This window comes from Brachycentrus maculatus, unplaced genomic scaffold, assembly GCF_059751285.1.
Source record: "Brachycentrus maculatus isolate JH-2025_06_01 unplaced genomic scaffold, ASM5975128v1 h1tg000039l, whole genome shotgun sequence".
NCBI lineage: Eukaryota > Metazoa > Arthropoda > Insecta > Trichoptera > Brachycentridae > Brachycentrus > Brachycentrus maculatus.
Window position 1 is genome coordinate 5,476,707 of NW_028280793.1, and position 25,605 is coordinate 5,502,311.

Genomic DNA, 25,605 nt, shown 5'->3' on the forward strand with positions numbered 1-25,605 from the left:
TATAATTATTCACTGTTTGTATTTGTTAAAATCGTATATTACAAGTTACAAAAAATTATTACTCATATTGAAAAACATTCCGACTGTGATTTTTGTTAAACATCGATATATACTCATTCAACCCTTATCCGCACGCCAATGGTGCATAGGGCACTGCATTATATAAACACAGTGTTATCTTGATCGTTAACACGAAGGAAAGGTGATCAGCCCTCTGCTTCAGGTACCAGTCCAGAGTAATATTGAATAAATATTAGAGTTAAAAAATCACTTATATTTATTTGACCCCTGAACCCGGGACCTCCAGAACCGTAGCCGAGCATGCTGACCATTACACTACAAGGCGGACAAAATGCTCATGTACTCTGCCTATATACATACTTTTACCCAAACAATATATTTTTAATATTGTTCATTAATATTATTTTTTGACATCTCATCAAAGATGAAGAAGAATATGGAAGTCTGGGCATTTACGGGGCTTACGACCGTCATAGGCTGGTTTAAGTGATCACTTTACACACGTGTAACATTCACCAATTCTACCCATTATTGACAACCACAGTACTCAAATTCTTGGAAGTTCTATATATATTAACCAATTTAGAAACCTTGTTCATGAATCACTAGAACTTCACTAGAGACATCTATTGGTGAGATGTAAAGAAGCTTTTTATTAAGCAGAAACTCTTATATTAGTATGTGAGATCCGAATCCTGGATTATAATCACACACATGAGAAACACACACAAAAAAACTATAAAGTATTTGGACACACTCAAAATGTTGTTCATTAATAATACCTGACTATTGTGTATTTAAAAAATACAAATATCATTACTTACGTCATTCCCCGATGTGTCTGATTATTATCTAAATTTATGATATTAATGAATTTTAGCCAACCCCTGAAATAGCTTTCTTTCAACAGAAATTCGATTAATCGTGAATCTATTATGATTCCATCCCATCATATTTGTAATCATTTCATACGAAATATAAAGCCTATTGTCTGATAATATTATATTATAGCTTCGAGTCATTGTGTAATACAAATTGACATTACTTCCGTATGTTTCATGCTTACGATACCATTATTTATTCAATCTGGAAATATGTCTGTAATCGTGAGATCTGTTAAGAGGAATATTATATTAGAAAGTATACAATAAAAGCAATTTTTCCGAAACCCTTTAACGTGTTTCGAATTATTTTTCCTTTCTTCCGTTCATAATGACTTATCAGAATTGGAGTAATAACGATTGAAAAATTACTGTTACCAATAAGACGGTATTTTTATGAATCGGGATTAACGTTTTAAACCCAAGGAATATATGAAAAATATTTTTACAATTCTCATCGTGTTATTCAATATTTATATATTTTTCATTCATAGTTTGCAGTTTAAAAGTTGAGAAAACTTACAACATAGTCGGTAAACAACAAAATGACGTTACCTATAATATGGTATTTTTATAAATCGGGATTAACGTTTTAAACGCAAGAAATATTTGAAAAACATTTTTACAATTCTCATCATGTTATTCAATATTTATATATTTTTCATTCATAGTTTGCAGTTTAAAGTTGAGAAAACTTACAACACAGTTGGTAAACAACAAAATGACGTCACAGTAATTAAATTTTCCTTTTGGTTTTGTGTCCATATTCTTTCTCGGAAGGAAGGCGGTGCTTTAGCATTTAACTTTATGCATTTGCTCGAGTCGTTGACGACTGTAGCGTTACAGACCCGTGTAAAAATATCGTTTTAGGTAGTAAAAAGTATTCATACTTCATAAATTCATACTCGTTGGTAGTGAAAAGTAAAGATACTTCATATTCATACATAAATCTCATGGAAAATCAATTTGAGTTATTTGAAAAATATTTAAACATCATAACTTTGTTTTAAAATCACTATAAATATTTTATTATAACTTAATTATAATGTCTACCGGTTTCGAAGCTAACCGCTTCTTTATCAAGACTGATTAATACTAAAACACTATCTACTTGAACGAAATAAAAAAAATACATAATTTTTCGTTTATTTCAACTGTCTCTTTGCGATGTTTTAAACCATCCGACGTTACATTTTGCATAACTATTTACTTGTGACCGTATTTCTGTTTTGTGGTTTAACTTCTCGTTCATTGCCGGTTTCCTAAATAAACTGACATCATCTTATTGATATAAAGCTGAACTGGAAATAATACTCGGTAGAAATTATTCTAGGCTGTTCACAATAAATCCTCGATTTAAAATTTAATCCGGAGTTTACTTTGTAGCTATTCATTTGCAGGTAAACAGAGCCGCTAAATCTGTGAAGATTTCATCTTGAAAGCCTCCATTGAAGGAATTTATTTTCATAAATTCTGGTCTGCGGAATTGTGAACATAAACCGTGATGGAATAAATAATTGTATAAAATCGTATACTTACCCTCACTTTGTTAAACGCTGTAGCTTTAAGGAAAAGTTCTAAATAAATTCTGTCAAAGTTCTGCGTCGAGAACACACAATGGCTCTGAGAGTATTGTCTGCACTCTACGGGAAAATCTCCCGAGACTTATATTTCATAATACTTAAATATTAACATATAAATTATTCTTCTTAAAAATTCTTCGGCAATATTTATTTTCAGCACAGTTGTTTTGTTCTCGCATTTAAGTCAAACGTAAACTCGCTGAAATGACGAACAAACTTTTTTGTATCTGTAATGCAGTGTAAGGATACGTTTTCTGACGTTAAAAGTCCTTTTTTGTAAGCCAGATAGTCCGACGACACTCAAAGAAAGTACATCCTCACCTTTGATGTGTTCGGGTGGAATATTCATAATGCCGAAGTTTCTAATGGAAGCTCTTTACGATTCCGATGAATAATGTTCCGCTATTCTGTGTTCTTGCTTCAAATCAAATCGAAGATGTTTCAAAGTGTTTCCTATTATGTTCAACACGATTTATTACTCGTGAATGGAAGTGGAACGAGAACCTACTCACAATTAATTCATTTAAATTTATAATCATGTAACATCATATATAAAAGAAGGAGTTTTATTACAATGTAATACGGCTGTTATAATGAACTTTTGATTTTTCAATTTTCTCGGTACTAGATAAAAGCACGCGATAAATTATACTAGCATAACGGTTTATGCGTACAAGTTTTATGAAATAATTTTTTGTTGTTTTTCTACGAAGTGATGCGTTTTACTACCATATATTATATGCATATATGAAAACAAGCTGCTCTCCGGCGTGACCATTGTTCAAGGAGGCTGCCTGCCCAACGTTCAGAACATGCTCCCAAGAAGATAGAGAAGAAGGTTTAATAAAACGTCGGCTCCTCTTTTCCCCTCCTAGATTCCACTAACTCGATGCTCCGAGGCCGATTGATGACGTTTTATTTTTTATCGATCATTATCATTATTATATTGATCATCCACGTCTTTATAAACGAGCTGTGAAAAAAGCGCTACATAGCCTTATCCACTATGGAGGTGGACAAATAGGCATATAAAGTGATTACTTAAACCAGCCTATGAGCGGTCATTAACCCAGACTTCCATATTTTTCTTTATCTACGTTGAAATATAAAAAAATCTGTATATTATAATTTTGTTTGCAAAAATTCAATTAAACAAAAACCGTATCGTATTTTAATTAATGTATTCTCGCTTGTTATAGGTGGTACCGCGATGGTTCTACTTACCCGCTGGAGGCCGAACTTGTCAGCGGTAGTTCTCGTTCGGAGCCGAGTAGTGCCACACTCACCCTCAGCCCTTCGAGAGAAGACGACGGGGCTATCTTCCGGTGTGTTGTGTGGAACCGCGCTCTTCCGGAACGGGAGAAACTCGAGGCCACTGTCACACTCAGTGTCAACTGTAAGTATTCTCAGACTTTTCTTAGGCCGGGTTTACATCGAGTCAGTAACTGACCCAAACACAAAAGCAAGCCAGTGTTGACTCGGTACCGCAATCGTTTAAATCAAAATTTCTCAAACTGGGCGTTCGTGTAATGGCCTCTCGTGGGCGTTCTAGAAGATTTTTACAGGGCACAAGAAGTCCAAAGAGACAGATAGAAGAGCAAGAAAGTAAGATATATATTTTTATTCCTTCCCTCTTTCTTTCTATGATGGGACATTCTGGCGATTTTATTTTCCCATTTGTCGAGAAATTTTGATAGACTAATAAAAAAATATGGTAACCTGTGGTTTAAATTGATTTTCGCGTCAGTGCTGACTTCTTTATTCCTGGTGTAAATAGTATAAGTCAGTTTTCGGCGCCAGTACTGATGTTCTGTAACTGACTCAATGTAAATCCGGCCTTATTTACAAACTTAACTTATATTCCGCCTCCGTGAACTAAAAACCTACACACGTATTGCAACGTCATTGTTATACAAAGTAGCATTTCCAAATGTGCTAGATAGCTGAGGATCTAAAAGGTGACATCTACTTTTTTTTCAAAGCAAATTGACCCTTCATTCCAAGGTTGCCATAATGTTAGGTACAAAGAAACCATTATACACAAAGCAGGGCTTTCATGTTAATAATTTTCCACACTTGTGAAGAGCTTAGACTTTCCTGTGCGGCTGTTTATTCGCATCGGCGCCATATCGATATCGTTGATCGCCGTATTTCCCTTCTAGGTGTGAGTCGCCCTTTGAAAGATACGTCGGTATGTCGATTGGCACGTTTTATTCTCCAATACCCTTCGTACTCCAAGTGGTCACGTGATAGCGATGATTAGGTACCGCTCCATACTAAATGCGGTCTGAAGAGGGACTGGAAATTCGGCATTCCTTTAAACCACCTTTTGAAATGGCGAAAAGGGTCGCTCACACATTTCGAGAATGTACTCTCAAAATTCGCGAAATATCGTGTTATCCACTTCTTTACGACTCTCTTTTTAGCTCACATGTCGCCATATTTCGCCAAGTTCTACACTTAATTGGCGATGAAAATTTCAATGAGGTAATTTAATTGGTAACTTAATTAATTTAATTATTAATAGTTTTTCAACGAAAAAACGGTATTAGGGTGACTCAATTAAATACATATTTTTAAATTATACCGTTTAATTTTACTTCCTGTTTACGTTTCTGGCGTCCTTACAGGGATGGTACTGAAATTTATGTACCGGATAAGGTTCCTATAAGGATGACCAAAGCGTCGATACACAGTATGAATAAAAATATATACTCTGTTGTTAGCAGTGACCGTAAACATCTACGTTTATATTCACGACTCATTTCATTTTATATTAGTTTAATCTTTAGTCATACTCGCGCAGCATGTACATTCGTATTTAGGAAAACTCAGCTCATTCTTATAAATTCAGTTTTACTATCGCAAAACTAATTTACATCAGGTAATTTTAATTTAAGTATTTAAGTTTTCATCTTATATAGGGGAACATATCCCCGAGCTCTTGAACGTACCGAATATATTATTTGCCCTCATTATAATTTTCAATTGCTAACCTTATCGCATTATTTCCTATTCGAAATTTACAACGCACGAAACTGTTAAGTTAAGATATCGCTATTCGTAATATTTTGTTAGAAAAGTCATTAATGTCTGCAAATTGAACAGTTCGTAGGTCTTTTATTATCCCCGTTTTAACAAAGGCTCTAGACTCTAGAGGCTAGAGGCTCACTCGGTATGAAATGGGCCTTTTATTAAAGCAGCGCTTTACTTTAAAAAGTTCCGAAATCCTTTGATTGTTCCAACTCGACTTCGGAGCGGATCAACTGTTGACGGAACAAATGAACAGAAACTTTTCTCAAATACCGTTTCGATTATTTTGAAGAACTTTCATCGAACCCACTGGCGAATTTCAATTCCGGTCAACAATAATAAATAATTGTTGCGAAAATCGTGGAATATTTACCGCCGTTGAATAATTTATCGGTATTTCGTTCAGATTATATTAAAGTAATTTTTTTGTTTCCGCGAATAAACAAGCGACCAATTCGCGAAACAATCGCTATCGACTCGAGAATTCTTTTACCTGGGATTTAAGCGGGTTTAGAATCTACCCCAACCCTTTGGGGAGATCAGCATCCGAGACGGGCCCCTCATTTAACGCTGGTAAAGTACTTCCGCCCGGTAAGAGTCGGAGCCATTAGGCAATTCCCTGTTCCTAAGTAGCAATCGATGCTTTCTTCTCACCGTCTTCAGTGCACTGTTGTGCTGAAAGAATGGGGCATTACGACAAACAGTTACTCGCTTTTTGCGCCTGCAAGTTGCCTTTATTGTATACTCCCGTTGCTGGATAGATATCCCTCGCATATAACTTCTCCCGATTCGCTGTACCTCCTCCATTGCAATGGGATTGTTCGCGAACCAAGTCTCGCGCTAGTCGCAGAAGACTTATGAACGCTCGAAATAAAATGAAGCATTAAGCATAATAAAGCGAAAAGCTTGTTCGAAGGGGAGGGTGCTCATTGCGGAGGTACAATTCCGATGCTTTTTTAATATTTTTTATCGTCTCCACGGATTCCTTTGCAAATTAGATTCGCTGCATATAAACACGAAAAGCGGACGCCTTTGCGCCACGATATACGTTTATTTTTGCAAGTAGGTTATTATGGCATCAAAATAAGGCTTGAAAAAATCGATCAACTTGAACATCTGTCTTTTCATTGATGAATTATGAATAAAAGCAATAATAAAATGAAGATTATTTAGGTTATAATTATTGACTTATGCCTTTTGGCTTCTAGGTACCTAAATAAAAAAGCGTACCCAGTATAATATATATGGTCATCTTGTGTATGTACTCTTCAAGGTTATCTGCATTTTTATTCATAAAAAAATCGCAATTAAAAATAGGTATAATTTTAATATATTTATTATTGGTAGGTACATACCTAATTTCCTCATTTTCCTCAAGCTGGTAATGTCTTGTAGTTTTCTGGATATTATTTTGCATTCAAATAAATAAAAATATATTCAAATATAATATATTTTTGTTACTTTGATAATCATCTTATTACCATCATGCTACTTCCCTGGGTAGGCGAAGAGGATAGAACCCCACAGGCGTCTGTCCTGACAAACAATCCAAGCTCTCTCGACTAGATATATGCCCTCCGGTTACGAGACATGACCAGATTACGGCTTTTGATTGTTTAGTCGTGCCAAGTCTTTCTGATCATTCGCCTTCTATTCTCCTATTCGCATTTACCAAATATACTCTTACTTAGACATTCTCTCGTTATCTCGTAAGAAGCATTTCTTTATTTTAAAATTATCCCTAACTCAGCATTACATCCCTTTCCAATGTCTTAATTTTTTATTCTAACTCATCTAACTAATCAATAATAAACATGCAATTCCGCTCGACGTAAGTAGGTACTTATAAATATGATCTTTTGATACGTAAATTTTGCTTTCAAATAAATTGTCTACAGAAATGAGTAATTTGTCGTTACAATTCCCTTAGTTCAATGCCCTAATTAGAGTACCTAGGCTCTTCACAGTGCAGAAGGATTGCTCGGAGCATACTTAATAGAAGCGTTCTAAATGGCGTTGGAAAATTTGTTTCATTTGTAAATGTCTCCTAAACAATACACAGTTAACGGGGTTTTATTCCTGTGTATGTATATACCGTGCATTGTACGCGATACACCGGCTCGTATGGGAAATAGAGTCTGCTAGCATACAAACCAAGCAGTTACACGCCATTTTATCATTTAGATTAGCGAGGTTTCCTCGTAGGTTGCTGGAGAAGGAGCACGCCTATTTGGTCGGGAACAATCTACACTGGAAGACGTAATAAAGCCTGACGTGTTAACAATGGACCGCGTATGTTATTGTTGGTTTCGGCTGCACGATCACCCCCTACCCGCTACCCCCACGCGTGCATGATTCGCGACGATTTTCCTGCTTCTAAAAATATTACAATCGCGATACTGAGCACGTCATTTCACCGTTCGTTAAATCACACAAAAACCTAATCATCTTCAGCGAAATAAATTGTACTGTTAAGGGTGTCGCGAACCGAGATAATATTATTCCGTTATGTCAAAACATTTATTATTAATGGCAAAATAAAGTTAACACAATAAGCCGCATTCCACAAAATGAAATGCCGTCTCTAAATGAGTTTTTTTTTTCTAATTTATGTTTTACTTAGTACATACTTCGACATGTTTCAAAGCATTCCGCATCATTTTCAAACACCAAAATGACGCAGAATGCATCGAAATACGTATTACAACCGATTTTAAGAAATTGTGGTATTTACGTAGTAAAACTTTTATTAAAAATAGAAAGATTTTGCTACTGATTGACTGCCGAATCAATTCAGAAAAAAATTAGTTATTTTTATTTTATTTGTGAATTTTACAGAAAAGTCACATCAAATCATTCACATATATAAGTATTACAAAGTAAATAATTTTGCTATTCCAATTACTGAATTCCCCATTTGTAAATTTGTGAAAATACCTGGATGGTGGATGGGAGGGAGGAAAGGGTGAAAGGGGAAAGATCAAAGCTCAATTCAAATACAAATTGTACGAAGCGAGGGATACACCACGATATCAATGTCGATCAATTATCAGTATATATTATATATGTGTTTCAACTTGAGACGAAGGAGCTATCGTCTTTTATTCTTCCCGAATCATTTTACGTACTCGACTTTCATTTTCTTCTTAATCTTTGTTGAGTAATCGACAAAATCTCACTTTGATAGAACTACAAATATAACCAACACTGTATCTAACAAGTATATCATCTATTTTCCTTTCTAACCCTGTTTTATATTAAGGTTAACATTGCATTTGTCCGCCTCCGTAGTGTAATGGTCAGCACGCTCGGCTACCGTACTGGAGGTCCCGGGTTCGATTCACAGGGGGGGGGTCAAATAAATATAAGTGATTTTTTCACTGTTATATTTATTCAATATTACCTTGGACTGGTACCGGAAGCGGAGGGCTGATCACCTTTCCTTCATGTGTAAACGATCAATATAACACTGCGTTTATATGATGCAGTGCCCTATGCACCATTGGGGTGCAGATAAGGGTTTGAATTGCATTTGAAAATGGGTAGATTTTACCACAAAATTACTGCCATATTAATGAATAAAACTTAGGTTGGTACTCTAAATTGGTAATCAATTTTATGCGAGTGGACAAGAGAACTCACCAGTCGACTTTTGCCAGATTGTATGTGGTAGGCAGCATTTTTAAACGAATTCAAAGTGTATTGCACTCTTTAAGGCTAAAGATCATGATCTAGAAACAAGTTTTAGTATTTTTTTATAAAAATTAGTATCCTCTATGGCGTTTGTGCGAGAAACTCTCCATTTACATTTCCGCAATAAATTTGCTTTTAAATTCGTCCTGTTTGAATTAAAGGTACCCAAAAGAGCTCTTTCTGTACATGCTCAGTGTGATCCGTCCGTAGGGACGCCGGGAATACATGAAAGCTTTTAAACCGCGTATTCCACACTTGATTGAAGGGGCATTTCAGTACAGGGTAGGTACGGAAACAATTACGAAAATATATTCAAGCTTTAAATCGTCCTTAATATACGGTGCCGACAGGCTGAGAGCACTTAATGTCCGTGTAGGATCGGCTTTGCGATACCGGTATCAGGATGTAATACCGAGTTTATTTCACACCGGACAAATTTACGTCTCACATCCAAATCACTTAAAAATCTTAGAATCACAAACATTTCACTGATTTTCCTGATTTCTGTCATATATTATTTTATCAGTCAATATCGTTTTATTTTGACCTCAACAAAGATGAAGAAGAATATGGAGATCCGGGCATTTACGGGGCTTACGACCGTCATATGCTAGTTTAAGTGATCACTTTACACACGTGTAACATTCACCAATTCTACCCATGATTGACAACCACACCAATAAAATTCTTAGAAGTTCTATATGTTCGATTCAATTTTGAAACATTGTTCTTGAATCACTAGAATAGAAATAAAAAGAAGCTTTTTTTATTGAGCAGAAACTCTATCATTTGTATATGAAGTCCGAATCCTGGATTATTTATAATCACATACATGAAAAACGCCAGAAAATATCATTTCATTTTATAATATGAAAAATAACTTCTATAATTGGAGATAATCCAGATTTACACTCAAAATGTTGTAAAATATCGTTACATTAATTGATTCGGCAGTCACTCTGTGGTAAAATCTATTCATTTAAATGTATATTTTTTTAGTAAATACCACTATTTCTTAAAATCTATTGTGATAGGTACGTATTTCGATGCATTTTGCATCATTTTCAAACACCGTATTTGAAGCTAAGTCTTAAAGTTAAAGAGGATACAACTCTGAAAATAAAAATACCGTAAAAGTGTTAAAAAATAATGCGGCATGCATCGGAACATGTGTAACTGTAAATTTAAAAAAATAGTGGTATTTACCAAGTAAAACGTAAATTATAAAAAAATTATTTCGTTTGACAGCATATTCGTTCCCTTGATTTACTATAAGTTTTCTCGTAAACCTCATCGACATTTCGCGGCCCGCGCATAAATCATAAATATAACCGCCATCGAAATAACAACGAAATCCGTCTTCATTTTCGCCCTCATCAGATAAGGGAAATTTCGCCACGAAAAGGCAACATTTAATGTAATAGGAAAATTCCTCGTTCGTGGACTAGCGAGCGGCTCGAGCGTAGGTTCAAAGCGTAGGATTAAAAATGGCGATGCATTATCGCGGGAAAAGTGGAGCTTTGTGTTTTCGCGTTTAACAGTGAGCATCCGGGCAGGACGCGTCACGCGACCGAGGGTAGGTTATACCTACCTACCCCGAGGATCGGCGGGCACGGGGTTATTTAATTTGGAACAGTATAAGCAGGATGGTTTGCGCTATTGTCTCGTTAATACCGGTCGTTATCTGGCAGTATTAAGAATTCCCGCTCGCAGCGAGGTGACCGCGGAGAAGCCGAGGATAATAGCGAAGCTCTAAATCTATTTCCTTAACCGGGGAATGCCTCGCGATAAATTACGCTCGAAATTGTAAAATGGGCAGCTTTTACAATTTCCTGCGCGCCACCGTTTATCTTCTGCCGCGGTGCAGTTCGAGGAGGTTGCGGTAGAGAGTGGAGAGTGGTGCACACTGCGCCTCCTCGCCCCGCTCCCTCCAGAAGCATTCCTCAGATGTTTTGTGGCCATCACATTAAATAACGGTTCTTTAATACGATTGTCGGATCTCGCTTTTATCTTCAAGCTTTGCTTTAATCTCTGAAAGTATTTGCTACTATCTAAAAGTAGATCTATGTACATACTTTTATCGAGTGTTTTCTAACCAAATTTGAAAATGATATACATTTTACTTTAATCTTTGAAAGTGTTTGCTATACTACCTACGAGTAGATCTATGTATGTATCATATTTGAAAACGATATATAATTTTCGGTGAGTGGTTATATAGTAATATTCCTAACATTTTTGTAAAAAAAATATAAAATTTAAAATGACTAACCACAAAGTAAATGCTTTAAATATTAACAATATTGATAATATAAGTATAATATCAATTTTTAAATCAATTGATAAATATTTCGTAGTGTAATGGTCAGCACGCCCAGCTACCGTTCCCGGGTTCGATTCCCAGGGGGTGGGGGGTAAAATAAATACAATAATTTATAAGTGATTTTTTCACCCTACTATTTATTCAATTCTTCCGTGGACTGGTAACCGAAGCGGAGGGCTGATCACCTTTCCTTCGTGTGTTAATGATCTAGGTAACACTGCAATTATATGACGCAGTGCTCTATGCACCATTGGGTTGCGGATGAGGGTTTGAAGAAGTCAATTGACACGTACAAAATTTGAGCGGAATGTATTCAACGATTACTATGTATAACAATCGAATGGAAACATGGGAGAGACCTCTAAGTTCGAGTAGGTCTATGTACTTTTATCGAGTTTTTTCTGACCAAATTTGAAAATGTTATATAATATTTATTTTTAAATTAATTGACGCGTACAAAATTAGGGCGGAATTTATTCATCGTTTACTATAACAATAAATCCTTCGAATGGAAACATAGGAGCGACCTTTGATAAACAGCCTCGGTGTTAATGGACATTGCGGAGCAGACCCCACTCAAACAGAAACGCTTTCAGAGAAAGCTGCCGCCGATCGTCATCTCAATTAATCCTCTCGAGAGATAACTGGCTTTCCGCAGCGGCGGGCGCCTTCTCCAGCATTCGGGTAATCGAACCCTGGAATGGGACTTCCACTCGAGCCGGGCGTGGAGACTACTTTACATTCCCTATCCCGAACCCGACCACTCCACGTCGGTCGACTCTCGGTTCCAGGGATCGATGCATTCGTTATACTAATGCCAGCAATTCGGCTGAAAGAATTTCGAGTGGCGAAGAGTGATTAAAAAACTAGGCAATATCGTAATGTTTTTCATTTCTTTCACACGTTATAATCACGCCCTCCCTACTTTGTAATTTATGGCTTTCTGGCAGTGACTAATCGCAGACTTTACTCGACTTCTATTAGGTTCATTTTTGGAATTCAATATACTACAATTTAACTAACTAACTAAACATCACGCTGCTTCCCCGTAGGGGTAGGCAGAGAGAATAGAACGCCACACCACTCTGTCTTTGCAAACATTCTTCTCCTCTTCTACATTCATGCATCTCCTCATACATACTCGACGATTATTACGACTCCTGACCCGGCCGCTTTCAAGTATTTGACATACCTGATTATGCCAAGTTTTCCTCTGTCTTCCTCTGCTTCTTTTTCCAATTACATTCGCTTCTTAAATTTGTTTAACCGTTCTTTCCTCACTCATACGCTCCACATGTCCAAACCATCTCAACACACCTTTCATAATTTTATCGATAATGCTTATCTCAGCCTTGCATTCTTTCCTTATTTCATCATTCGAACATCTATCAAACATCGTTTTGCCACACATTCGTCTGAGGGATCGCATTTTGCATATTTTAATATGCCTATTTAATATGCCTACTAATACTACTTCAATAAGTATAGTTCAATTTTGGAATTTAATATACCCACCTCCTACTAAATAGGTATGGTTCAATTTTTTAATTAAATATACATACCTACCACTGCAATAGGTATGGTTCAATATTGGAACTCAATAAACCTTCCTACTACTACAATAGGTATGGTTCAATATTGGAACTCTATAAACCTACCTACTACTACAATAGGTATGGTTTAATTTTGGAATTGAATATACATATCTAACTTCTACAATAGGTTTGGTTCAATATTGGAACTCAATAAACCTACCTAGTACTACAATAGGTATGGTTTAATTTTGAAATTGAATATACATATCTAACTTCTACTACGATAGGTATGGTTCAATATTGGAACTCAATAAACCTACCTAGTATTGCAATAGGTATGGCTTTATTTTGGAATTGAATAAACCTATCTACTTCTACAATAGATATGCTTAAATTTTGGAATTTCAATACACCTACCTATTACCACATAAATACAGTACAATTTAGGAATTCAACCCACACCTAGATTTATTATTTATTTATGATTTCTGGTTTTTACGTTTATTACAGTAAATACGGATTACAAATTAAACAGCCTAAGGGGCGTTATAAACGATGTTACGTTAATATTGTTGATTATTTTTAGGATAAATTGAAAGATTAGTACCTACTTACGTAATATTATCCTAGCGCTTAAAGGATTACATTAAAAACCTGTCCAGGGCCTGATGAATTTTGCTTCCGGTAACAAAAGTATGTACATACTTGGGTAATATTGGCAGGAAGCATTATTTGTACGCTACGTAAATATATGCACCTAGTATAATGTAATAAAATAACAAATATTTTTTTCCACATATATTTTATTTGACCGGTGACCGGGTTTCGTCCTTACCGACAACAGTCTGACGATGGTTTACTGGTCAAATAAAATACACGTGAAAAAAACTGTATATGTAGTTGTTATTTTATTACATATCGCTCACTCCTTTCAAGAACGTCATAAATCAAAAAACTTGATTTATCAGGAGAACGTTTTTAAAGTTTAAAAATATAATACAATGTATTAAAAATAAATATCAAGCCACTTATTAAACTTTTTACTGTACAACAGATCTTTTTAGGTAAAACCTGAAGGTTTGTTCTCCATTTGAAAAATATTTAGTATGTTTCAAAAAATAATTAAACAGTGCCTTTTCTTCAAAATGCAAAAACAACACTTTCTGCCCTGTAGCGGGTAAATATTAAGTTAAAAATATGCCGCTTTTGCTGGGATATAGTACATTTTCTGGGCACTCCGAAAACATGCACAACTGAAAATTGACGAATTTTGATTTATGACGTTCTTGAAAGCGATAAATAAAATGCAGTTCCACCAAGAAATCTTGAATACAAAACAAGAAAGAAAAAAAAATTATAGTTTATACTTTCAACAATAAGTTATATTAAAAATCCTTTCGAACATTCTTAAAACTGCAACGAAAAGAGCGATTAGCGTTAATTATTATTATTATATATATATATATATATATATATATATATATATATATATATATATATATATATATATATATATATATATATATATATATATATATATATATATATATATATATATATATATATATATATATATATATATATATATATATATATATATATATATATATATATATATATTTCCTATTTCCCTGACCGTCAGAATATTTTGAATTTTGTTTAAGTAGATAGTGTTTTAGTATTAATCAGTCTTGATAAAGAAGCGGTTAGCTTCGAAACCGGTAGACATTATAATTAAGTTATAATAAAATATTTATAGTGATTTTGAAACAAAGTTACATTTTAATTATAAAATGGAAAATCACAAAGTTAGTGCTTCAAATATAAATTTAATTAATGTTTTTTTAATTAAAAAAATATATTTAAGTGTTTTTATTACATATATATACCAGTTTGTGGGCCTAAGCGGCCCGTCCTTATAGATAGGTATCAAGTTGTGATAAAGTGGGTTCGAACCCAGATACTGACAAAGAGTTCGCAAGACTAATTAACGTATCGGAGATGAATTATTGCTTCGTTTATTTGAATGAGCGCTTTTAAATAGTTTAACCGCTTTTGAATGGTACATTAATTTTTATTTGACCTGAACGTACATACTACGTCTGTATACTCTTTGATGCATTGTAGTACACACACACACACACATATACATATATGTGTGTATAAATATATACATATATATGTGTGTATAAATATATAAATATATATATATATATATATATATATATATATATATATATATATATATATATATATATATATATATATATATATATATATATATATATATATATATATATTATATTATTCTTACCCTTATACGCACCCAATGGTGCATAGAGCACTGCACTGTATTGTCGCGGTGTTATCTAGATCGTTACTTACATAAAGTCCATTCCAGGGTGATATTAAATAAATATTAGAGTGTAAAATCACTCATATATATTTTCACCCCCTCCCCTCCTGGGAATCGAACTCTTGACCTCCAGCACGGTAGCTAAACACGCTAATTATTATACCACGGAGGCGGAGAAATGTATCATACCTTTTGGTGTAGCAGTTAGGTAAATTAAGATTATATTTTTATTATGGTTCGCTTTTTAGTAGCCGTAATCCAAAATATGAATTCAACGAAAACGCTTTTATGTATTCCCTTATACTCGTATTTATATTTCTCTTTTTCTACCTTTGTCTCATTATGCTCCGCTAAGTCAAACATATATATTTTTCTTCGGTTGATGTATCTATTCTAGTTTTGGAAAGGTAAAATATGAAATGAAACTTTATTTACCTTGAAATAACAATTTTTATTTACTCGGCCTGAATACCCATTCTTGATTTCTTTCGTGTATTTACCAATATTCTTGCAGAATCAGTTAAGTATTTCCTTCAATTTCAATTTTTGTTCCTGTCCTAAACAAATATCGTTAATGATAATACTGTGTGTTTGTCATCTTCACGTTTGTCAAATTTGATAAAATTTGTCATTTTTCTTGAAAAATACACGTGTGTTTTTTCGTTTGTTACGTATTTCAGGATCATCGCCCAACGTCGTATTGTTTGCCTATTATACTGGAGATTCTTGGAAAATTAAGCTCTGTAGGCTTTTCCCTTTTCGCTAAGCTAAAGCTACAGCGACCATTATCATTTAATTCTGGATTCTGTAACCCAATAAACCGATTACAAATTATGCATTATTTTATTATGCGGTCATATAAAATAGCGGATTTTCCAGCTTATTTAAATATTAGGGGTCGTGGCATTTTATTATTCATGAAAATACTAAATACGAATAAGGTATAAGGTTAAAGGTTTCCAGAATGTTTCTAATTTTTATAATATAATACCCATCATGGCCAGAATTGTTATGTATGTATTAATCTCCTTATTTCATAGGCCCAATATTTTAACTGGTGTCATTCAGTTTCGTGTTATTATTATTTCCTGCTATTACCTACTACTGAGCCTTATCCATCCTCAATGGTGCATAGAGCACTGCATCAAATCGATGCAATGTTAAGGTTATCGTTAATTATATGATCAGTTCCAGTACGTCAGTACCAGTCCAGAATAATATTAACTGACTATTGGAGTGAACAAAACTTTTTACACTTAGTTTGACCGCGAACAGAGAGAATAGAACGCCATACCACTCTGTCTTTGCAAACATTATTTGCCCGCCGATTATTTCGACTCCTGACCCGGCCGCTTTCAAGTATTTGACATACCTGATCATGCCAAGTTTTTCTGTCTTTCTCTGTGTACATAAAATGGCCTTAAAAAAATAAAAATTAAATATGTAAAATAAAAAATTAAAATATTATCACTATCTATCATAATACGAGCATGATGAAACTTTTTCGTCTTGCCTTCGAGTCGATTAGTTTATCGGTAATATATGTATTTGAGTAATTCCCGCGTGTAACCTGGGTGACCCGGCGCATAGCACATGGCTGATGGTCGATAGTAAAAATAGCTCCAGATCTGTTTACAGAAGCAGCAAGCTCCTCCCGACTTTACCCATATTCATCGATCTAGATAATTGAACCCAAATAGTTATTAACGTCTGGCGTATCATATTATAATGCGTATTTCCCATTTGTGCTCGGCCCAATCTATTTACATCGGCCATTTCATTTCGGTTTTTTACTTCCAATATACATTTAGGCACGTATTAACCTACTTTCATCTGGACATAAATTATATTATTCTGTCTACGTTATTATTGGTTCCATCAATATTTTAGTTTATTTCACGGGGTTTACTTTTTTTCACTCTGGATTTACTCCACCCTAACATTCATTTTAGGTATCTATAATTAGTATTTATTAAATATTTTTATACCCGCCTCGTTAGTGTAATGGTCAGCACGCTCGACTATCATTCTGGAGGTCCCGGGTTCGATTCCCAGGGGGGGTCAAATAAATATAAGTGATTTTTTCACTCTAATATTTATTCAATATCACCCTGGACTGGTACCTGAAGCGGATGGCTGATCACCTTTCCTTCATGTGTTAACGATCAAGATAACACTGCGTTTATATGCAGTGCCCTATGCACCATTGGGGTGCGGATAAGGGTTTGATGATGATGATGACTTTTTTACCACAAAGGTTGTTTGTCGTTCTATTTAATGACGTAGCAATACGAATGTAATAGGTATGTGTAATTTATTGTATAAACTAATGGCATTTGTATTACCCTGTTATTGTGTTTTACCGAACATAAAAGTCTAATTATTTATTTACAACCGGTGTTAAGTAACCAATGTATGGCAGTTTCGTTTTAATAACTGAATTTTAGCAGTTATTCTTTCTTAATCGCCACAATAAAGATATGTTTTATTATTAGCAGTATCTGACGGGGAAATCCTTATTATATCTTAAATATCGCTACTTAATTAGATTATAAAGTTAACGTCAAATGTTAACGTCAAAAATCGTAAAACTGTAAAAGTACGCAACGAAAAATTAGCATGAATAATCTTTATTATCCTCATGATAACAGGACAAGTTTACTTTGGGGAGTAATTTCGGGTATAGACATAATTTCTTTATGTTCGTGTTAGATTTTACGATTGTTACATTCGTAAATGGGTGGATATTTATTTCCGTTCTTTTATTTCAGATTTTCCGCGCGTGGAAGTGGGACCGGAGAACCCCTTGAAAGTTGAAGTAGACGGTACGGCCACTATGGAATGCAAAGTTGACGCGAAACCCAAAGTGTCCAACGTCAGGTGGACTCGTAACGGGAGGTTCATCTCGACGTCATTTACCCACACGCTGCACAGGGTTTCGGTTCAGGACGCTGGCAAGTACACCTGCTCCGCTGATAATGGCTTGGGAAAAGTCGGGGAACAGGAGGTGTTCTTGGATGTCTTGTTTCCACCGAACGTAGTTATCGAATCGAAAACTAAAGAATTCGAGGAAAATGGACTCGTAAACATTCGATGCAATGTGACTGCGAACCCCGAACCGATCACGATCGAATGGACCAAAGAAGACAAAGCGGACTTCAGGCAGAGCGGCGACACTCTGCGCTTGCCGAGAGTAACGGCCGAGTCGGCCGGCACCTACATATGTCGCGCTACTAACGTCATAACATCCGCCGGCGGAAAACGATTGGTCAAGTCGGGAATGTCTTCTGTCGCCGTTCTCGTGAGGCATAAGCCCGGGAAAGCGCGCATCAGTCCCGATCGCCCGATAGCTCAGGAAGGCTCAGGAGTGACTCTCTCGTGCGCCGCTAGTCCTCCTGGTTGGCCCGCTCCACAGTACAGATGGTTCAGGGACGGAGAAGCCCAGGGAGCTCAATCCACCGTTCTGGCTACCGGCAACAAGTACACCATTCCGAGCGCTCATCTCGGTAGCGAAGGAACGTACCACTGTCAAGCGACTAACGAGCTGGGACACGGTGACATGGCATCCATCAACCTAGAAGTCCACCAGCCTCCTAGGTTCCTGGTTAAACTGCAACCTCACATGACCAAGAAAGTTGGTGACAGTGATTTCTCCGTGAGTTGCAGCGCACATGGAAAACCCAAACCTACCATAAGATGGCTTAAGGATGGACAAGAAATATCTCCCGAACCTAGTCTCTACGAAGTGAGAACAGATACTACCGAAGGTAGAAATGGAGTGGTTAATGTACAAAGTGCTCTGAAGTTTAACGGCAAAGCCAGAATTGAAGGTAATCAACTGCTGCCTGAAGATAGGGGAGTGTATTCTTGTGTTTTTGAAAATGAAGTGAAGCGAGCCGAATCTAGCATGCACCTCAGAATTGAACGTAAGTGTATTTTATTTTAAAATTATGATATATAACATTGTGTGATATACCCATGAAATATATAACATTTTGCAGGCCATGTCTATAATAATGTATGTTTTTATTTCAGATGAACCTATTATTTTACACCGATATAATAAAGTTGCCTATGACTTGCACGAAACAGCCGAAGTAGTTTGTAAGATGCAAGCTTATCCTAAGCCCGAATTCCAATGGTCATTTGGTACTAACACCGCACCCCTACTCATGTCTTCAGAAGGACACTATGAAATTAATACGACAACCGATAACAATGACATGTATATGAGTGTTCTAAAGGTATCCAATATCAAACACCAAGATTACGGGGACTACTATTGCAGAGTTATAAATGTCTTGGGATCAGTTAAGGCTCAGATAAAACTTCAACCGAAAGGTGCTCCAGAAAAGCCACGAAACCTGCAAACTATCGAAGTCGGACACAACTTTGTGACGCTAATGTGGGAACCCGGATTTGATGGTGGGCTGCAGAATACCAAATACTTTGTCTCATACAGAAGAGTGGCGATGCCTAATAACGAAGTGGTGACTGGAGACTGTTCCATGATGACATCACGGAATGGCGAATGGATGGAGTTTGACTGCCAGAGAAATGTCCCCTGCAACGTTACATCTTTAGATCAGCATCAAAGTTACGTCTTCAAGGTAAAAATATTTTTTGACATACTAACCTGAAATTGAATACTATAAAATATTCCCTCATACCATTAATCATGATAATTTCAATATTTAAAAATCATATATACATACCAAAATCAAATTATTGTCATTTATTCATTGGATTTTTTTATTTTTATTGCAACCGACAGCATCTGACTTATGTTTTCAAGGTAAAGAGCGGACCTGAAAAATTTATGTGAATAATTACAAGAAGCTTTATTACGTGATTTATGTTTATAGACATTTTTCTTTTCTTTTATATCACGCATTTTTTAATTTTCGCACCCTGAAATAAAAATACATTATAATTGTGATATTGAAATATATATTTAATAATAAATCTTACGTTGTATTAATGTATTACTGATTTTTAGGTGAAAGCCTTTAATACTAAGGGTAATAGTGAATTTTCTAATGAAATATCTACAACAACGAAAGTAGATAAAATTCCATCTCCCGCCCAAGTTTCATTTGACCCGAGCACTAAGACACTGTCACTAAGTGTCGGGTCCACGTGCCTTGCGCTCATCGGAGTGGTGGAAACATTAGTAAACGGCCATACGACTCAATCAATGTGGCAAGTCATCGAAACGATTCCTCTTCACGTGTCTGGGAATGGACCCACATACAAGGAAACCATCATAGATCACCTGGCACAGTCCACCAACAGAATGGGAAGAAACGGCGGTCGCTCCTTGGACGAAAACAACGATGTGAACCCTGGCTTAGTGCATGTTGATGTACTCAACCCGAGGGTCAGAGTGAAGTTGTGCTTGAGAGTTAACCACGAGCACTGCGGCGAATACACCGAAGCGGACAGTAAGTACCTACTGACTGTATTGTTTCTACGTTTGTATCTCGCAATACAAACTCTAATCTTCGTTACTTGCAGACATTTACATGATCTCTTTTCTCTTTTTTTTATCAGTTGGTCCATCATACATCAAAGAAGCGTCGGCTCTCGCAACACCTACTCTAATTGCCATTATTGTATCTTGTGTGGTGTTCATCCTCTTCATCGGTTTATTGCTCATGTTCTGTCGCTGTAAGAGGAATCAGACGAAGAAGCAGAATGCCAAGGACTATGAGATGGACTCGGTCAGACCTTCCATGGTGGCTTCGCAGAACCAAGCTCCTCCTCCCTACTATCCTACCACGGGACTGGAAAACAAAGCTCTGGAACACTCTATGGACCTAGCCTTGTCGATGGAAGACCCAAAGAATGCTGTTTACGCAACACAAAATGGATATGGTTATCACGTTGCTCCTAATGTACAAGGTCATCCAGGCCAAAATATCAATGGGGGTGAATGTAAGTATTTGTTTTTTTTTTTAAGTAATGTCATAATTGTTTTTGATACTTTTGCTGAAAATTCGTTCTGTTCATCATTCACCTCATCCGCTTTTAAATATTTCATCGCTGTGTATTTATCACATTTCATAAACCTTATTTTTCTCTCTCATGCATTGCTCAAAAGGACTAGCTGGTCGCTATAATATCAAAGGTAAAGGTTTTCAAAGCTGTACTAGCTTTGTCGTCTGACAGTTGTGCATGCGATAGAACATTGCATGATATAAGTTAATGCAACCAGTGTGAATTTTTAATAAGTAATTTATAAATTCATCGCATGTTTTATTGTTACAGGGGTGAATATGGGTTACATGGAGAATAGCTACAGCAACTCGAACAACGGAGGTAGCGTCAATTCCCAAGACTCCCTCTGGCAGATGAAGATGGCCGCAGCGGCTAACAATGGCGCTCCGCAGCCGTTGGCGCCTCACCCCATCATCGACCGCCAGAACTCGTACGGATACGACCCCATAACCCACGGAGGATACGGAGCCATCGATGACTACGCCCCCTACCCGCACATGACCCACAACCAGCAACCCAACATGGCCGATGAATACAACATGCGCGGCAGTCAGAACCCCTCACGACAGGAATACTGCACGGATCCCTACGCTTCGGTTCACAAGCCCAAGAAAAGGATGGACCAACACATAGGTAAAGATTTTTTTATCGTATTTGTATTATTCACTTTGTTTTCTGTGTCTAGGCTTCCTTTGTAAAGACGTCTCCGGTTTAATTACTTAAAAGAAACATCCCTCGGTTCTTATGAATAATCTTGCTGATGAACTAATAAATTGTAGATAATTTTGCAAAGAATATCCTAGAAAATCTGGAAGGAGAGTTTGTTATTGAGTCCATTTAATTATACTGGTGCTAACGGTGAGAGTTTGGTCGTTTCAGAATCACCCTACCACGATGTGAGTGGGCTTCCAGACCCTTACATGGACCAGATGGAGACAGAGGAGCAGAAGCCGCCGCAGCACTTATCGCTGAGCTACGACGAGAGTCTGGAGAGCGGCTACTCGACACCCAATTCTCGCACCCGCCGCGTCATCAGAGAAATCATTGTCTGAACCCGGCTTTAATCTCCCATAAGGACCAAAGTGAGCCATGGGCTTAAAGTGAGCGTATAGTGCAAAGTATTAACTCGTATATCCCCGCCGCAATCCTTCTTACTGAACGATCTACAGAAATACTTAACTTTTCTGTGATCTTTTTCTTAAGTCTGTGATTTTCATTTGGCGGCGCGTAGTGTTTTAATACAAACCGAGTGGACAAATAAGATGAACACGATTATAAAAAGACTGCCATAGATTTTAAATTGCCTTTTAATTAAATAAAATATAGTGCGGAACTCGAATAAATTTGAAAAGACAAATTTCTTAAAATATGCCATATGATATGTGAATTATGAAAAGTGGAGGATGAGAAATGTGAATAGTGTAATTGTGATAAGTTATAAATGAAATCCAACAGATATTTGATGAGTATTATGGAATTATACTTTACAATATTTATTGCAAACGGCATAAAGGTATTGAATGAAATCACGACGACTGATTTAAAGCACTATTACTCCGGTGCTAGAAAGAGGAATACACACACAAATTCGAAAGCAAATAATTGTATGGAAATGGATTATTTATTTATTTTACTAATAATACTGTTATCATTTTAAAATGAACGGATAGATAATGCTAGTTTAATCTAAATAAACATAAAAATTAATAAATTGTCTTTCGAGGCTTGTGACTTTAAATTTTAAACAATTTACATTCCGATACCGACCAGCTTTTCGACACATTTAATTTTTTCTAGTAAAAAATAATTGAACAATTTCCATTCATATAAATAATTCATTATTTTTGTTAAGTGATCGCACAGTTAGTTTGATATTTAAATTAAAATTTTACTTGGTAAATATCACTATTTCTTAATATCTATCGCGACACGCTTTGCATTCCATTCTGTATCATTTTCAAACGCCTTATGTATGGTGTTTGAAAATTATGCGAATGCATCAAAACGTGTCAGAATGGATCGTAAAAAACGAAAATTGTTCGTTTTTTACGAAGTAAAATTTGAATTGAAAATATTGGATTAGTTGAATATTTAGACATTTGCTTAGCATCCATTCTGTACAATTTAAATGCCATCATGAGTTTGCATCAATGGTTTTGTTATATATGTATTATGATTTGTCATATTGACTTTGTTTTGTACAATATAATTATGTTTTAAGCACTTGTTTTGTACGCATTTGTATTTTTAATGTTTCCGTAAAAAAAAGCAAAAGTAAATATTCATAATGTGTATATTTCAAATTGGCTTGTGATGTGCCAAACAGGTTTTATGTGAAGACATTTGATTCGGGTTTTCTGAAACCTCTGTTAATGGAAGTACTTAATTTTGTGTACAATTATTGTAAATACAAAACGCTATCACAATATTTATTTATTCAAAATTATCAAATATTGTTTGTATCCAATCAAAGAATTGATACGTTTAAATAAGTACCTGATACATAGTTTTTTCAACCAAGGATTATAATATAAATTGCGTCAGATCAGGCCTATAGTAACCTGTCACCCGTCTACTAAATGGATGACTTTGTTGTTATTTGATTACACTTTCAGTGTGAATTATCTATAGCACCTATCTTTCATTAGAAACAAAACTAAATATGCTCCTAACTGGTGATACATCCTGATAAAGATTGACATACCATAGTTGTATGCTTCTTAACTCAACTGTACTACAAAAGTTAAGGAATTAATCGTATAAACTACTTACGATTGACAAAGTTCTTCAAAATCAGTTTGTGATCTTCTCTATATGTAATATCATAAAAATTCTTATCTTTATGTGTAGGCACATAAAATACACAAAGTAATTTTGAACCATAACTAAGTCATTCTCAATATGACCAGTTCTTTGTACTTTTGATTAGGGAAATTTGGGCAATTATTTAGAACCAGTCATCGGGTGGTTTAAGTGATTACTTTATTAAAGCATTCACCATTCTACCCATGATTCAGCCCTGTACATCCCCAGACTTCCATAATTCACTTTTTTATTAAAGTATTTCTTCTTCTTTTTGAGATGACTATAATATCTTCTTTATAATATTTAAAATAAATCTTTTGACCAAGTTATACAATTCATTGACAGTTTAAGAATGAAATTATTTTTGTCTTAATTTATTACTTATTATTTTTATTTTATTTTGAAATATCAATACTTATTGAATGCATTCAATCGTTTTGTTTAAAATTGTATTAATGGTAAATAAATATTGTGTGGCACGTTTTGATTTTTTTACATTTAAGAATCGTCTACTTAATAAATAAATGAATCTTATTTTAAGCATTGTCATGGATCGAGGCAACTGAGGTAATGAATGTTTTAATGTATATAAAAGCTTGTCTTTAAGATAACCTGTAATATTATATTATCAATAAGGATCCCACGCTTCTATATCGGCATTACACCAATTACCCGTGTGATGCTTTTATAAAACCACAGAGAATAACGTCCAGTTGATACTATGTAATGCCTCGAATTTATTTTATTTCTTTTTAACGAGTATTCCCCACCTAATAAATATATATGAAATTATAAAATACATATTTGCAATGTGATATTAAGATGTTAATTTCAGTATTTTCATTGAATTTCACTTGGCAACTCGGCCGTATGCCTCTATACAGTTCTTAGCCAATAATTTATTTACATGAATGTATAGTTGTCGAAAGTATTTGTTTCATAAAAAATACATATCACAAATATTATAAAGTAGAGTACATTCACATGTTAAGAGACATATTGCGCAGATTTTATTGTATAAATGTTTGCCATCGTGCAATAAATAGCTTGTCGGGATTGTGGATATATTATATTGTGTATAGCATAGTTGACAGTTTGGTTCTATCTTACAAGTAGTTCCTCTTTCCCTCTGTAGTTGTGTTCAAGTTCAGACTGATTCCTTCCATTCACACAACTATTATTACTCTATCGACATAGCTACAAATAATAGGACTTATTCAATTCTTGCGTAATCTCGGAGAGTGACTTTTTCTTAACAGTTCGATGGATCTCGCACAAACTTAAGATTTGATTTTGATCAACATTGCTAGCTATGTATTGTAACACAACGTAAAGAAATTATCGTGTCTATGATATTGTAATTGTATAAACCTCG

The 25,605-nt window shown here is 35.3% G+C and overlaps 1 protein-coding gene across 1 annotated transcript in view; it reads left to right on the forward strand.

The window, feature by feature from the left end:
- Positions 1-22,683, forward strand: part of ed (hemicentin protein echinoid) — a 164,590-nt gene extending 141,907 nt beyond the window's left edge. The window contains exons 4-10 of the mRNA XM_088277225.1: positions 3,685-3,881; positions 18,197-19,351; positions 19,461-20,035; positions 20,425-20,869; positions 20,979-21,362; positions 21,696-22,058; positions 22,305-22,683. Coding sequence (XP_088133351.1) covers positions 3,685-3,881; positions 18,197-19,351; positions 19,461-20,035; positions 20,425-20,869; positions 20,979-21,362; positions 21,696-22,058; positions 22,305-22,477 — 3,292 coding nt within the window. The 3' untranslated portion in view covers positions 22,478-22,683. The remainder of the gene's footprint in view (positions 1-3,684; positions 3,882-18,196; positions 19,352-19,460; positions 20,036-20,424; positions 20,870-20,978; positions 21,363-21,695; positions 22,059-22,304) is intronic.
- Positions 22,684-25,605: the final 2,922 nt, after the last annotated feature.